The sequence below is a fragment of the Hippocampus guttulatus genome, chromosome 2 (assembly GCF_054856545.1).
Source record: "Hippocampus guttulatus isolate MCC_2025c chromosome 2, RoL_Hgut_1.0, whole genome shotgun sequence".
NCBI classification, from domain to species: Eukaryota; Metazoa; Chordata; class Actinopteri; order Syngnathiformes; family Syngnathidae; genus Hippocampus; species Hippocampus guttulatus.
The window spans coordinates 21,973,354-21,990,587 of NC_141262.1; the positions used below are offsets into that span (position 1 = coordinate 21,973,354).

General features: G+C 46.0%; 1 protein-coding gene across 2 annotated transcripts in view; it reads right to left on the reverse strand.

Annotated features, from left to right (window-relative positions):
* htr2cl1 (5-hydroxytryptamine (serotonin) receptor 2C, G protein-coupled-like 1) overlaps window positions 1–17,234 on the reverse strand; it is a 53,301-nt gene that overhangs the window by 2,728 nt on the left and 33,339 nt on the right. For both annotated transcript variants that reach the window (XM_086101938.1, XM_086101928.1), the window contains 4 exons: window positions 4,437–5,137; window positions 4,091–4,291; window positions 3,222–3,506; window positions 1,604–1,797 (listed from right to left, as the gene is read on the reverse strand). In XM_086101938.1, coding sequence (XP_085958064.1) covers window positions 1,604–1,797; window positions 3,222–3,506; window positions 4,091–4,291; window positions 4,437–4,857 — 1,101 coding nt within the window. In that variant the 5' untranslated portion in view covers window positions 4,858–5,137. The remainder of the gene's footprint in view (window positions 1–1,603; window positions 1,798–3,221; window positions 3,507–4,090; window positions 4,292–4,436; window positions 5,138–17,234) is intronic.

The following is a 17,234-nucleotide window of genomic DNA, read 5'->3' on the forward strand; positions in this document are numbered from 1 at the left end:
AGGGAAGATGAAGAGGAGGTAGAGGGACAAGAAGACGCGTGGATGGAGAGAACGCCATGCAGTGCGCGTGGTAGCTACTAGGCGACAGTAATTCATTCAACCGACGAAGTTCCGATGACACTGGAGAAAGGGCCACCGTGAAAGAAGATACAAGGACTCTGAAGAATTTCGCTTCAAATGTTGCCTCGGTTTCCTTGAAAAAAGTAACTTAGCTTTACTGATTACTTTTTACCCCTTCTTACAAAGTGAGACTAGTTACTTTTTTGGAGGCCGACAATGCTGCCTGCACTGAAAGAAATAGTGTGTCGAATTGACTCTTTCATTTCGTCAAGCGATTGCACAAAGTAAAATCAGACCGTACATCTATTTTTTAAAATTAATCTGAATCCAGAGGATTTTATTTTGTGCAACCACTTGATGAAATAAAATTGAGTAAATTCAACACACCCTTTTTTTTCCTTTTCATTCCAACATAAAAACGGTAACCGGCTTTGCCAATACTTTACTGGAAGTTACTTTTTTAGTAAATAAATGCATGAGACAGTGTGGGTCTCCTGACTTTACTGAACAGCAATAGGCTATTTATTAAAAATAAAATAAAATGAAGATAGTGTCTCGAGATAACACTTTTGTGTATACATATAGATGATCTGTCTACAATGAAAAGAATGGTGTGTTCAATGTTTTCAATTTCATTTCGCCAAGCGGGTGCACAAAATGAAATCTGGATCCAGTGACATTTTTTGAGTAGTCTATCGTAAATGAAATCGCGTTCAATAAATTAGACAAATCCTTTTTTTCAGTGTGTATTTTACTAAACAGTTAATTCTGTAAGTGCACGGTTGTTTTTTTTGTTTTTCTTTTTTGAAATCCCGCGAGGCAAAAAAAGACCACACCGTCAATACTTGCCTCAGGGTAAGCTCATGAAAAATTCCACGCACGTTGTGCGGCTTGCTTTAATATCAGCGTTGATGTCTCTGCCTGCGCTCAACTCCTCCGTTACCAACGACCAGTCAAATCGCATTTTATCATCTGTCGATTATATTGCATATTCATCGTTTAGCCCTACTTTCTAGGGTCGAGTAGAAAACAGGGTGCTCAAATCCTGTCCTCGAGAGCCCCTATACAACCTCTTTGATATGTCTCCCTCCTCCAACACACCTGATTGGTCCTGATCATTTGAATCAGGTGTGTTGGAGGTAGGAGACACCTAAAATAGGCTGATGGCCCAGACTTGGGCATCCCTATATAAATAAAGATGAATCGTGTTGCATTGTATCCCTGAAGTAGAAGGTCCTCTGGGCTCAGGGTGTACATCTCCTATCATTATTTTTTACTCTCGCGCAAGAAAAGAACCCGAGTTGATGGAGCTCAGACCTTCAACAACACCCCTGGAATCAAATTCAGTCAAAGGACATACTTGCAGCATGCATATGATATAACTTGGAGGAAGAACAGGTGTAAAAAAAAAAACCCAAATAAAAACGCTTTCAATGAGGAGTCTACACCATCAACATTTTGGCTCAATCTGCAGCCTCCTCAAACTGAACCATTTGGCATCCTTTTCAAATAAAATCCTACGAGAACCTTGAATCAATCCCACCTTGGAGGCCCGCCTCTCGTTCTTGATGGCCTGCATCATTCCCCGTCGCCCATGGCAACCGACGGCGTCGCTCCGTCCGGGCCCGGCGGCTGGCGAGCTGAGCTGCGACGTGGCCTCTGAACCGGGAAGGATGCTGATGCTCTCCGACGCGGAGACGCTAAGGAGGATGCCGGCGTCGGACGGCGGCTTGAGCTCTGTTTCGGGGGGAGGCGGCCAACTTAGATTCTTCAACATTTCATCGGCAACCAATAAACAGTCGCAAAATTCATTATGAGCAAAAGTGCAAGCGTTCTCAGATGTCACCGCTAATATAAAAAAAAAAAGAAAAAAGTCAATGTTCAGGTGATGCTAGTCAAGTTGACCAAGTAATTGATGATGTCAGATTTTTTTAGGTCCCACTTCAAATGCAAGCTGTCTCAGTCACTCTTCCCACCATCCTTGGGTGCACAGGCCCCGCCCTTGACCGCTTCATCCAGTGGCACTTGCTCATCACGTTCACATTCAGATGGCAACGAGTCAGCCTCGTAAAACTCGACACCAATTCACATGACAACTGCAGGGTCACTACAGTATATCAGAACAATATAGCAGGATCGGGTGAGCCACAAGTTTCCATATTCAAGGTTTGTATACCTCTGATACATTAAAAAAAAAAACATGCATGTGTCCGCGAGACCATGAAGGTCTCTGTGATTTGATGAGTGAGTTGGAGGTCGAGCCAGCCCAAGCGGATTGCGAGCATGTTTGTGGGATGAAAACTGACAGTTGAGAGAAAAGCGAGTAAGATGTCTTCTTTGGTGATGTCCAATGTTGCTTTTCACAATAAAGAGCCGATTGATCGACCACAGCAATACAGTATCCCCTTGTGTCTTTGATGGTCCGGAAGATTTGCTGAAGGCTGACGTGAGGATTTAAGGTTGCTCGTCAGCTAGCGTTAGCATTTGTTGTGTTTGAGCTGTGATATACATATTTTGCAAGTGCCCGTCCTACCGATGTGATTCTCGGTCAAATACTTCCACACAGTTGAGTGACAAGAGCTAGTTTGGTGCATCAAACACTGCGCCTGTCGATTTCAGTGAAACGTCCATGTTACCAAAACACATGGCAATTAATCGACCTCTCACTGTCATTGCGGCAAGTCGACTGGTCGGCTAACTTGTCACCTTCACTTAACCCATTCACTCCCAAAGACGTTTTTAAACGTCTTTTCAGACTTGGTCTAGAATTGTCTGGTACTGAATGAGTTAATCTGGTCATGGTTGATCAGACAAGCGATCTGGCTGTCATCTACTGTCACTGGTTAAGGCTACGGTCGCTTGAGCTGGACTGTTCTGTTGCTCGGATTACTGACAAAGTACTCAGCTTGGCAGAAATCCAAACTAAACCTGCCGTGAAGATGAAACAGAGACTACATATGTAAATACTTTTGCTACTCCATCACCAGGCAGCCTTGCAACCTTCCCTGCACAACTATTTACAATGTCATTACGTATACAGAACATACGTTGAGATTTTTTTCTGGGGGGGGGGGGGGGGGGGGGGGGACACCATCCGGGGACAAATCTGCCACCCGGAAGTGTCGCCCCGCCTATTGAGAAGTGGCTTGTTGGGAGCTCACCTGGCGGGTCTGGCAGGTTCGGGGGGGCATTCACATGGATCTCCGAGGCAGGGGGCTGCAAAGGCTGCTGGGGGGATGTCTTGGAATTGCACAGGAAGACCGTGGCCTGCCTCTGCAGCACTTGGATGGTGAGGCCGTACGTCACCACCATGATGACCAGCGGGATGAAGAAGGCCACGAAGGAGCCAATCAGAATGAAGCGCGTCTCGTTGAGCACGCAGCTGCCGTTGACGAAGACCTTGTCCTCGTTGAGGAGGCCGATCACGGGGATGGGCATGGAGACACCTGCGGAAAAACAAAACTGCTTTGTCAGCTTGCTGCCTTCGTCAAGCGCTTTATTTACAAGTTGAAACACTTGGAGAAGATTGTTTTGGTTCACCTCCTAACAACAAGTCAACCGTTTGTGAAAGATTTCTGGCACTGCTTGCTTGCCAATACACACGCACGCACACGGGAGCCTCCAAAACAGAAGGAGACGCTTAAAATGTTCCTTTGTCGAGCCTTTCTTGTCTTCTTAATGAGACATTGAGGTGTTTTGGTTCACTCGGGCTGCTTCCAAGCCTATTTTGTAGTCTGGAGTGCCCGGCGGGCATTAAAAGTGCATTTTCAAAAGACTCGTTGCTTGCCTCCTCTCTTGTTAGTGTGGAATTTATACCACACCTGAGAGAGCAAATATAAAAAAAAATTTCTTCTCCTTTTAGATGTAATCATTAAGAATAAAACTCCGCTGTTGGACAGCAACCATATGAATTATGGATTGATTTAACTCGACTGAAAGAAAAACGTTTGCAGAAGTGAATGGCGTGAAGGCAATTCAATGGCGTTGAGTGAGAATGATTGAAGGAAAGGAATCATCAATATATCGATACCGATGGATATGGTCCAGACGGCGGCAATCTTCATCATGGCTTTGGTCCTGGAGTTGAAGCGGCTGTGCTCGATGGGGTTGCGGATGGCTACGTAGCGGTCCAGCGAAATGGCGCACAGGTGCATGATGGAGGCGGTGGAGAACAGCACGTCCAGATAGATCCAGATGGGGCACAAGGTGCTGGGAAGGGGCCAGGCGTAATCTGCTTTGACAACACAACAAAAAAGCGACTGAAAGTGAGACGCGGCGAGCTAAAAGTTTGGGGTTTTTTCGGCAGAGTGACAGCCGAACGCAAGCGTTCTGATTGGCCTTCCAGTTGGTAGGGGTGAGACGTCAAGCAGACTCACCGTAGAGGATGTTGATGAGGGAGATGGGCATGACCAGGATGCCCACCAGCATGTCGGCCACCGCCAACGACCTCAGGAAGAAATTGGTGGCATTTTGGAGCTTCTTCTCCAGCGACACGGCAAGGATGACCAGGATATTGCCGCCGATAGTCAGCGCGATGATGACCAGGATGAGCAGCGCCGGCCAGTTCTTCTCCTTCATGGCCGAGCTGGTGACCCCCTCCCGTGTCAAGTTGTTCACACCGGCACTCATGGCCACCGCCATGCCGGCGCCGCCGCCCTCCGCCAGGCTCTGGTTGAGCTCCGGCGAGCCGTTTCTCGGCCAGGACGTCCAGCTCGCGACCTCCGGGGAGGCGGCGGCGGCGGCGGCAGTGGTGGCGGTCCCGAACCCGCCGAGGGGAGCTGTCGCCAGGCTGCCCATAGCCGAGGAGAGAGTCTTAACCCGTCGGAGGTCGGAGAGGCATCAAGGGAGACTCACTTGACCAGTTTGGAGGGGATTTTAAAAACAAGGACAGGCGGGGAAATGCGATTGATCATTTCAGGTTCAAGTTCAACTCCCATGCCAAAAAGTTCCAGCTAGGAAACGACGGCTCCAGAGTCCTCCGTCTGGATCTTAAAAGTGGACGAGTGGCGTTCATGGCATTGTGTTTCCACGCTTAGAAGATACTTCCGGGGATATCCTTTTTCAGGCAGGGACGGATCTGGGGAGAGGATGAATAAAATGCCTTTAATGTCTATGATGCCGCTTGTATTTCCCCCCCGCCCCCACCCCAAATTTTAATCAATCCTTTCTCACTGACGTTTTAACATCTCGTCCCATTTCGTCATGTTTGGGGAGTACAAGGGAGCTCCTTTCGCGTGTTAAACTCGAAATGCTAACGATAACTGAGAAGTCAGGTCTTCTGCCTCCCACTGTTGTCTCAATTTCAGGTTACCGCGCAGATGCTTTCACTGATTTATCCCGCTTCCCAGCCGACCTTTTATCTACGACCGGACTGCTGAGGAGGAAGGTGAAACCGCACCCCTCTCCATCTCGCCGCCAACACCTCCTGTGCCATCTGGGGCACCCAAAGGTGATTTCAGTGCCAGACGAGCTCTGGAAAGACTTTAATCCCAGAGGCATATTCTCAGTATGCATTGGAGCAAAATTACAGGGAGAACACCCCAGACAGATGGTTGCAGATAAAAAAGTATGGCGGACATGGTGGAAGGCGGACAGAACGGTATGTTGCACAAAAATAGTGAGAGTATCAAGTTGCCATCGTTGGCAAAATAGTCCACCCACTTGTTGGCCATTTAAGGACACGAGACGGCAGGTTCTGCAGTTGTGGAGAGCCATGATTCATGTTTGTCAACATGAGCAAGTTCAACCGGCATCCCGGTTCAAGTGTAAACAAACCAAGATGAATTGTTTTTGCGCTTATTTTGCTGGTTCCAGTACAGGATTGTAAACGGTTAAATGTCTTGCTTTTGCTTTTATCCGTTACATTTATTCATTCCTCTTAATGTTGTTCGGAGCTCAAGGTTTATTTTGTATTTCAGCTTTATTTCTCCAGGTAAGACAATTGAGAAAAGATTCTCATTTGTAATGCAGACCTGGCGACAGACAAAGCAAAATAAAAGCTAATTGTAAAACAGATTGTAAACTGTTCAACGTGATGCATCACCGCACAAGGCGAATGAAAGTCTCAAAACCGGGACGGTATACAGTTTCACTCATTAACTTTTGAAATGATGACATCGGGATGAATGAGATGAATTTTCTCCGTTGCGCGGTGTTTCAGTCTCCCGGGGCAGAAAATTGAGAAGAAAATACACCAGAAGTGGTTCGCACTTTGGGAATGACAAGGTTAATCAAACTGCTATAACAGAGAGCACGTTTGACGGCACGAATGGCGAGTCGTGATAAATGTAGACTGGAAAGAGGATTTTGAATGTAAGAGCAGTTTGGATGGAGGAGCTCGCTGAGTGCATGTTATATTGTTGATCTCAAAAATTCAGTGACGTGTACCAAGAATAGAACCCCGCAGGTGCTTTTGAGAAATGGTACGGGGCTCTAAGAGGAGACCCGTCACCCTCACTGACTTTGAGCGCCCGGAGCAGTAACTGTCAAACCAAGAGACACAAAGAGCGCAATATTTTGTCATCCAACCGTGACCACATCTAATAAGGCTGAAAGCAGAAGGTCCGACAGCACTTCGGGTCTCTCGATGTTCTCGCAGGTTCACAAGTACAGGAACTGCCCTACACTCCAAAACACACAGTTGTCTGGGTGTTATGTCCTCATACCCGTGCATCCTGAAGCACGGTTTGGTCTATCGGAGGGGTCTCGAACGCAACTTATAAATTATCTAAAGTCTGGGCCACATTAAGTATTCCACAGCAGTACAACTAATCCAAGCCTCTCAATCTCTTGACAACAGTTTAAAACATGAACGACACTTCAGTTTCATATCGGTGACCCGGTGCCCATTCTCACCAACCTGTTGCTTTGCATACTCCTCAGAATGTCCACGTGAGACATGACGTCGGATTTCGTGATCACCGCAACTTATTCGGTGTATTCAAGATATGTTGAGGTGCACCTGTGCCCAACCAAAAAACGTTCTAGAAAACGTTTTTGTCGCCAGAGTCTTTGGAAACGTTTTGAAAACGACATGACTGGGATTGGGTGACATCACTTCAAATTCTGTTTCACCGAAATTTGTCATGGTCCAGAAGGTAGCCCATAAGTGATTAAAAACAGAAACAAATGCCTCAGCCACCGACACCAACAAAAACACGTGTACTGCATTCACATCAAACTTGGATGTCTCGTACAGAGCCACAAAATATCGTCCCGCGGGGCCGCAAGTGACCCTCGGGCTGTGGGTTTGAGACCCTTTGTCGATTGTTTGGTCTCGCCGGAAGCGCACGCAAACTGTAGCTTCGAGGCGGCACCCATAGACAATATGAACGTCTGAAGCAATTGAGTCATGAAAAATTGGAACAAGATGAAAATACCGTCGTAACCCACATTTTGTAAATTCACGTATATTTGCAGTCTTTCAGCGGAGGCCAACGCAACCACATCTAACATCAAAATATTACTTTAGGACCATCTTGTGACATATTTGTTCCAAGGAACTATGTTGAAGTGACGGGAGGGGATTTGTTAAGGCAAGCCCTAGTCTTGTCTAATTGAGAAAAACGTGTTCCATCCCTTTCCGCAGAAATTGCCATCTACTGACTGGATGTCACAATTGCAAAGATGGCAAAGTGCCATTCGGCAAATGCAACAGTGCTTCCCGGTGCACCCGGCCGGTGATTCCGACGCATGTCGAAGTTGGCTGGAGAGTTGCGAAGCTTGCATTTGCAAATACGCTACAGCAGAGTGCACGTCCACATGAGCATTTCTGCATGAAGTGAGTTTCTGCCAGTTTGACTGTTTGAAGCCACCAACCTCATAGTCCGCAGTGGGCAGAGGAGGAAGGGGGAAAAAAAACATCAAGGAGAAGAAACGTGCCTCAGTGAGCCGCTTTACTCTTTGTATTAAAGTGTGACTGAGGGCTGCCTGGATACATCTGGCACATCTCACTCTCGAGCGTGTGTCGAGTGTCTCAGTGAGCACACAGAGATGACAAAAGATCCAGTAGCTTTTTTCGGGTTGTCCCTACCTTTGCTGCTCTGTTGGATAAAAGCGGGACCGTGACCGAGCTGTTGCTTCTGGTGGCGCTTGGTGTTTATGAACTGGAAATCTTTCCGCATAATCACATTTTCCATAAAAGCCACTCAAACAACAGTAATAAAGAACAAAGGAGCAAAGCCCCATTGCTTGTTTTAATTACTTTGCGTTTCTTTGAATCGTTGTGATTGCATTATTGCCTTCATGCTTGATTACATTCCACTGTGGCTATGCATATTGAATCGCTTTTGCTCCGAAACTCAACGTTGTACGGCTCGGGCTTACCCATTAAAAACACGCCACGCTACAAACATAATTTATGACATGACCCTTTGACAATTGGGGAGAAAAAAGAAGTTGATGGAATGGCTTCTCGCCTTGGGGGGGGGGGGGGGGGGGGCGCTAATAGTAAGCCTCCCCGTCGTCGTCCGGCTCTTCCCGTCACGCTCCCGCCTCGCCGCCGCCTTCGTCTTCTGTCAGTCCACAGCTTCGGACCGGCGGTCTCACGGGTGTCCCTGTGCCTGCGGGGACACGAGGATAGGCCTTTGCTTATTTGGGTGGTTCTCAGGAGTATGGTTCAGCCAGATGCTCAAACACTCACTCACTTAATTTTCATTTTTTTTTTTTTGCCCCTTTACAATCAATCACCTTTAGCCTTTAAAGGATAACAACATCTCAGAAAGCTTCTGTGAGGAGTTGAGTAGGAAGCTCAAGGTATCACAACACCTTGCAAACATTGAGGAGCAGTGGAGTATGTTCTCTTGTGCCATTGCTGAAACTGCAGAAGCAGTTATCGGCAGAAAGAGGGGTACCAACAAAGAGAGATGGATAACAGACAACACCTGGAAGTTGATTGATGAAAGGAAAGTGGCGAAGATAAAAAGAGAACAAAAGAGGAGGCTCCGGAGCTGGAGGATGGAAGACGAGGAGTACAGGCGCTTGGACAGGGCAGTGAAGAAGAGTTGCAGGAAGGATAAAAGACAGTGGCTAGAAGAGAAAGCAAGAGAGGCACAGGAAGCAGCCGAGAACAACAACACGACGACCCTATACAAGATCGTGCGGGAGCTAACCAACTCCAGGAGCAGCTCTAGCGTGCCAATCAGGAGCAAGGATGGCAGGACACTTCTAAGCGACGAGGAGCAAGAAGCAAGATGGCTGGAACACTTCAGGGAGGTTCTCAACCAACCAATGCCTCCCGTGCTCTTCAATTTCGATCAAGAGACACCAGCTTCAGCTCTAAATATTACATCGAAAGAGATATCCGAGACTGAGGTTGCCAGAGCAATCAAGGGCCTTAAGAACAACAAGGCACCGGGACTCGATGAGGTAGCTGCCGAGATGTTGAAACACGGCCAAGACGCTGTTGTGGAGAGCCTTACCCACCTGTTCAACCTGATTTGGCATACTGAAGAGGTTCCTGCCGACTGGAGACGTGGGGTCATTGTCACGCTTCCTAAGAAGGGAAACCTCGCAGACTGCAATAACTGGCGGGGCATTACACTGCTGTCAATCCCCAGCAAGGTATTCTGCAGTGTCCTGCTACATCGCCTTAAAGATGAAGTGGATAACATCTTGAGGGAAGAGCAAGCCGGTTTCAGGAAGGGAAGGTCTTGCGGCGAACAGATCTTTACCCTTCGAAACATCATAGAGCAGTGCCAAGAACTTCAGACACCACTCATGATCAACTATATCGATTTCAAGAAAGCCTTCGACAGCATCCACCGGGACTCACTGTGGCAGATCGTCCAGCTGTATGGTGTACCCCTCAAGTACATCAACATCTTCAGGTCATTGTACCACAACTCAACCTGTTGTGTCAAAACCAACAGTGGCACAACTGATGATTTTGACATTGTCACTGGTGTAAGACAGGGTTGCATTCTGTCACCCCTACTCTTCATCATCATAATTGACTTTGTGATGAGGAAGTCCATCACAGGGGAGGAGGTTGGTATCAAGTGGGGAGGGAGCAGACTAGCTGACCTGGAATTTGCAGATGATTTGGCTCTGTTAAGTCACACCCAGCCCGCACTCCAGGAGTTGACCAACAATCTGCATGAGCACGGAGTTAAGGTCGGTTTACGAATTAGCCAGGAAAAGACCAAGGCCATGGCCGTCGGACAGCACCAACACCTTCAACCACTCACTCTACACCAACATGACAGAGTACATTGACAGCTTCACATATCTTGGGAGTAACATCTCAAATACAGGTGGTGTGGAGAAAGACGTCAACAGTAGACTTGGTAAAGCTGCGGGAGTGTTCCAACGCCTCCGCAACATCTGGTCATCGAAAGCCATCACTACGACCACCAAGCTATGCCTCTATATGTCAGTGGTTATCCCAACAGCGATTTACGCCTGTGAGACATGGATGAAGACAGCCAACATTACCAACAAGTTAGATGTCTTTCATCGGCGTTGCCTGAGATCCATCCTGAGGATCTCATGGAGAGACCACATCACCAACGAGGAGGTGATGAAGAGGGCAGGAGTGGCTGAACTGTCAGACATTGTCTCTGAAAGGAGAAGGAAAATGATCGGCCACGTACTCCGGCTGCCAAGAGAGAGACCGGCAAGTGTGGCCATGGACTGGATGCCAGAGGGTGGAAAGAGGAAGAGAGGTAGGCCAAAGAAGACGTGGAGACAGACTGCCAAAGAAGACCTCAGTGAGATGGGTGTCAGCTGGCATGGAGCAAGAAAGGTCGCCAGTGACCGGAACAAATGGAGGAGGCTCGTCGCCCAATGTTCCAAATAGGAGCGGGCGGAACTAACTAACTAACTAACTAACTAACAATCAATCACCAGATTTCACTGCTTTCAATATTATAAAATACTCCAGAGATAAAATGAACAATCTTACTGAGATTTGTGCAGTTCTTGGTTTGTGGATGTATTTGGAGTAATGAAAAATAGCCGTTGCGACGACTTCTTTGTGAGATGCCAACCCTTTGGTTGTTACATGTTGAGTCCATGAGGTACCGCAGATTATTTACTACGGTAATGTACGATGTACTTCCACCGCAACAACTTTAGTAAATTGAACCGGACGTTCAATGGGTTTACTGTAAAATAAGATGCTTGAAAAAAAAAAAAAAAGAAAAGAAAAAAAAGACGACATTGTGTGTGCTGTCCAGTTTTATTGGTAACATAAATAACAGAATATATTTTTTTCCCCCTCACTAATTGCATGCAGTATTTCGTTAGTGTATTCTAGCGCGGGAGTCAGCAGGATTTGAAAGGTGCACAGTTCAGCCGCCGCCATTTTGTATTTTTGTGGCGCGAACAGCTAATGCCAATGTTCACGAATCAAAGGTCGTTTTCGACGTACACTTCGTCATTTGTACCAGTTTTTCAACGGAATGTCTTTGTATGAAGGCAGTGAAGCTTCTCAACAGTAAAAATCATTTTAATTTAAAAAAAATTAATTTAAAAAATCAGCCCGTCTGCCTCCCAATCCTGAGGGCTGGGCTTGAAATCTGGGCTCATGCCTGCCTCCCAGTGGCAAAGTGGGTTCCCTCTGCGTATTCTGCCTTCCGTCCACATTCCATAAACAGGCATGTTAGCTTCATGCGAGACTCCAAATTGCTCACAGTATAATTGTGAGCGTTACAAACAGTCCAGGTGGAACCTACCTCTCAGCCAAAGTCAACTGGGAAAGGCTTCAGCTCAAGCGCTACCGGAATAAGCGCTATAGAAAACGGAGAAATTGATTATATTACAGCTGTTCTGACATTGCGCCCCCCCCCCCACCCTCAACCCCCAGTGCTACAAAAGTGTTCCATCACTGTCTCTGAGACTTTGTAGCGTTACTACCCTTTTACAGTGAACGGGCATGCCCATGCCTTGAGTGTAGTAGCAGGTTGTGCAGCAGCACGTCAGGCAGCATTGAGCTCAGTGTGCGGCGGAACCTACGATGTCTTCGCCCGCCATAAACGGGTTCACTATAAATGCCAACAAGCACCTCTGAGCGCGGTGCTGTAGGAACATGTCGGGTCAAAGGGCCCCTTTTCATCAGCACTAAGCCAGGCGGCCACCTAATGGACCGCGCAGATGGAATGACATTACACTCCCGCGGCCGGGTGGGAGGATTGTGTGAGCTTCTTTACAACATATTCCATCTGGAACTCTGTGACAAGAGGTTAGCCTCTAAACAAGCCGGTAAATGCAGGACGCACTCAGAAGCTAACCAAGCCAGAGGGACGATGTGACACAAGATATGCGGAACACGAGAACCCCGCCGTGCGAGACATGATGTAAAATGACACATCAAAGATGACATGAAGGACGAATGCGGTGCGATGGAAAAGATGAAACGAGACAAGTGGACTCATCTTGGTTGTTAAAGAAATTTTACGTTTTATCCAAAAGCGCCTGTGCATTCACGTCGATACAACATGAGCGCATGCTAAGGTTCAGGTTCAGTGAAGCTTGACTGAAAAAAGGAAATTTAAAAGGATATCAAGTTACACGCATAAACAAAAACAGGAAAAAAACCTGTGCAACCTTCCAATTGCACAATCTTTGGTGTGTCAACAAATCCTTGACAATAATGTGTGTGTGTGTGTGTGTGTGTATATGTGTGTTTGTGTGTACATTTAAAAATAAAATAAAATTCTTGAAATAGTACCGTATTGGCCAGAATCTAAGACGGTGTTTTTTGCATTGAAATAAGACTGAAAAAGTGGGGGTCGTCTTATATTCGGGGTCTAGACATTATACCCATTCGCGCCGCTAGATGGCGCCAGATATCATTGAAGCGAATGCTGAACTTGACTTCCCAGGCCAAAGTGAACCCCTGCCACGAAGAATAAAAATAAAAATAGCGGTAAGAAGGAAAAGAGAAGAAAATAATAGAAGAGATAACAGAAAAAGGAGAAATGTAGCGACAATCTGGAGAAAAGTAGGTCGAAGATCGGCCAAGTTAACCGGCAGCTGAGGAGAAGTTATGATGTAATTTCAAAAACCAGAAGCCATTCATTGATGAATGTCATTGCACTTTCGATTTGAATGAGGCAAAATAAAATGCTCTTTCTCTCAAATATATTGTTATAATCATTTGTTTCAGATGTACTGTCATTATTTTCTGTGTAAGAATTAATTTGGTGTTCAAAAAGTCTTTTTTCAAACTTAAGTCTTGAAAAGACGGGGTCGTCTTACTTTTTTTCTTTTCTGATTGATATAAAAATGATTTATTAGATATAAACACATATAACGGGGTAGGACTAGATACGTTTTTTACTTCTTCCTACTCCCTTGAACATAATAACTGTGTTGAATGAAGACTGATTTCTTTCTTTTTACTATTTTATCTACCTTATTTTCTGTCAAATTATTACTGTATATGTTTTATGTTCAATAAACAACAACAACAACAATAATCAGGGCCGTCTTATATTCGGGCCAATACGGTATTTACGGTTTGGCAAGGCTCGAGATGGCTTTGCGTTGATGCAACACGAACAAGCGCAAAGAAAGGCAGACAAGCCCGAATAACCTTCGGGCTCGCCGCTATTCCTCCACCCACACACGTCCGAGCCGTTAACGACGTTCCGCGTCGATTTGCACACGTGCTGTCAATGGCAATTGTTGGGACTCTTACATACATGCCGCAATGTTTTCTCGGCGGTCCTCGTGCGATCATGTGGACAAAATATAAACATGTCACAGCACACCCATCGGAACGGTCGTAAACTTTCTGACTCGGCTTGGAGGACGAGGAGGAGGCGTGACAGAAAAAAGGAAAAAAAAAAGAATGAAAGGGTCACATCTGTTGTTGGGAAGGCTGTCAAGGTGCTCTTTGCCCTTGAGTGGGCAGCATTGCGCTCCCGCCATCCATCCATCCAAGCTTCCACTTGGCCATTCAAAGTGAATTTTTGTCCTGCATGTGACGACTAGCAAACCTTGATAAACACAGCTATGGGCCATTCATTTCCCGCCAAGAAAAATAACAACTAGCAAATGAAAAGTTGGGCTTCCATGAAATGAAATCCAGAGCAGGATGTCGGCTTATCAATCAGCCTCCAAGCTTATCTGTTGTTACATGTGAAGCATGTGAACAAACACTGAAGGTCGCTGAGATTTTCCTGCGGACATTTCTATGAATGATTTGAGCTCGATAAAAGGTCCCATTAGTTTGGCCAGCATCCAGAATTTTTTCGGGGTAGGTTGAGAGTTCAAAGTCAGCGGCATCCATATTCAAAGGGGCACACCAAGCTTTGTCATCTTGAAGGCTTGACGGATGGCATACCAAGGTCAACCAAAAGCACGTTAAAAGGGAGACAAGTCACCACTATATATTAAAAAAAAATAAAAATAAAAAGGACGCTAGCAAAATAAAAGGCTTCAGCTGGATGCACGGCAAAAGTAGTGTATTATATAAATGTTCTTCCTTGGCAGCATATGCTTTCTATTTACCAATTGATAGTCAAAATTATTAAGTAATAATACTTTCATACAATGTGAAAAAAGTAGGTAGGTCAAATAAAGTATTTGAGTGAGCAAATAAAGCTTTGAGACCCTTCACCTGTTCAAATGGATCACGGCCTTGTTATGACGAGACTTTCGCACTTGGTGTCATGACAACTTTCAGCCTGTGCTCTTCATCAAATCCAAGAAATCGATACAAAATGCATTCTTGCAGTCACACCATCTGTGCTTATCAAATGTAAAAGACATGGATGATTGTTCGCCTTCCCCCAGCAGTCATCCCGAGCCAAGAAAATGTCAGCAGATGGCGCAGACAAAATGCTGAAAGTGACCCGGCTAGCTAACACGTTTGCATCATCAGTGACGCGGGAACTTTATGGCAAGATAGCCATTTAGTGCTTTTCTGAGACATCCATTAGTGGGGACCAGGGTCATTTGGCCCGCTGCCCCACCACCAAATGTCACCCCCATCGTTTGCACGCCTCGGCTTTGCTATGCAATTGCATGCAGCCCATTGGACACTATCAAGCACTTGGTATTAGGCAAACGCCCCCCCCCCCCCACCCCCCGATCTTAATGTGAGAATAATGTGGCAATCCTGCTTTTTCTCAGACGCAAGTAGAAAGTATCAATACTTGATAATGCCATCACATCTCGTAATCGTAATGAAAATGTGTTATCCTTTCATCAAATAACACAAACTTGCGCTGAAAGGGAAATCCGTCTAACTCAAAAGGAAGCGAGCCAAGCAAGCCGGTGAGAAAAATCAATCCAAATGGAGCCAACAAAGCCTCGAGGCGCTCGAAGCGAGGGCGGACGGGTCAAGGCGGGCATAATAGGCGAGCAGAATTTCGAGTGATTGTCATTGCTTTTGTCGTTTGTCTAGAATGCTGGGCCTGCTAGCAGCCTTTAGCATGACGCTAGGATGGATTAGCATCTATATTTGTTGCTCGCACATCGGAGGAACGCTTTGATACCTGTTGGTATTGCAGTATACTCGGTTTTGCCACTTCGTTGTGTTCAAGTAGCACTTGTTAGAAGGTCTATGGTTAGCGTAATATCCATTCCGGTTTCTATTAGCCTTTCTACGCTGTTTCCCAGCGTATGTTAGCATTAAGCTAGCGGACTGTGGCGCGACATAATACGATTCTATTGAACATTTGTTTTTTTATCTTTTGTTTGAGGCGTGAATTTGACAGTAGCCTACACTACTGAGAATGCTAAGCAGGTTGAAGCAAGCATATTTTTACTTTGCCGCTTATTTGGGGAAATGTGCCCGCGAAACAAAGGTGCAGAGGAATACTGTACTTTCAAGAGTGTCGTCGAATAAGTTGAAATGTGTTTGGGAGAAGTTCAACTACAAACCGACCGGATATTGTTTTCTACAGTCTCTATATGGCAAACCAATTGCGAGCGAGTGTGGAACGCATTCCAGCCATAAACTAGAGGTTAACTGCCAGCACACAAGAAGCTGATTGACCTTCAGGCATTTGTGGCTGGTGGAAGGGAAGATGGACAAGGATGGAGGAGGAGGAGGCGGACCCGGAGCATGAGGAGGGGCGGAAAGCACCTCCAGACCCACCTAGAGGCTAAAGGAAGCTAATTAACATGAAAGACACGACCTCTCTCCTCTTCAATATGAGTCATCACGTGGAGCCGCAACATCACATCTCCCATGACAAGAACGTCAGTGAGCGAGTAGTCGGCGCAAAAGCTCCACGGCTTGGGTAAAGACGCGTACGTGGATGGACGGGTTGGTTCTCATCGATCTTACAAGCACATTTAAGATGCCATGGGAAGCCCCGCGCACTTTATTTTCCCCATTGTTTCTGATTTTACAAGTAGTGCAGGCTACACAAATAGGTAAGTTGTAGTGTACCCCTCCTCCAAAATCTCTTCAGATTCCCTCTAAAATCAATCTAATTTCTGGGGTCCGGGGAACCCTACATGCAACTTTTTCCAGGCAACTACCAGAAACATCACTGAAGCAGAACAACAATGCGTGCCCCTAAATGCCATGGCAACGATTTCATTTTGTATCGCTATTCAGCCGGTGATTCATAGAAAGGAACCAATTCAATTAACATTTTGCACGCTGCTTGATAACAAAAGGCCAGTCGGTGTTGCCAATTGATGCGAAACAGAAACTTTTTTTCAACCACTTCAGTGACCTGATTTGAAAGCAACTACCAAGTTTAATTACTGCTTTAAAAAAAACAATGCATGACCAGAATCTTTTTTTTTTTTTTTTTTTGCATTAGACAAGAAAGAAGCCCACTGGAAGCCAAACACAGAGTCAATGGGCCAAAGCTAAAGTCGGGAAGAATCATTGGTATGTTGAATTTATGGGTGGGACATTCCCCAAATGAAAGTTTGTCCTCTTTTTAATGACAAGACACAATTTGCTTTTAGGTTAGGAGTCGGGGTTCTAGGAAGCATCATTTCAAGATTCCCGAGAAAATTTGGACTGGTGCCGTTCTGCATCCTGAGCACTGGCAAGGTCCTCTTGAGCAAGGCACCCGAGGGAAACAATTGTTCCAAAAATTCCTGAAACACGGCATTTGGACATTCTTGCTCACGATGAGTGCACATCAACTTTTCACCACAAATACAATTGAGGTGCACGGACGGCACCGTCCAGCTACGTAGAAATGAGTCAGTCCATTGGCAGGGGCTACGTGTGTCAAGGCGGATGCTCATTCGCT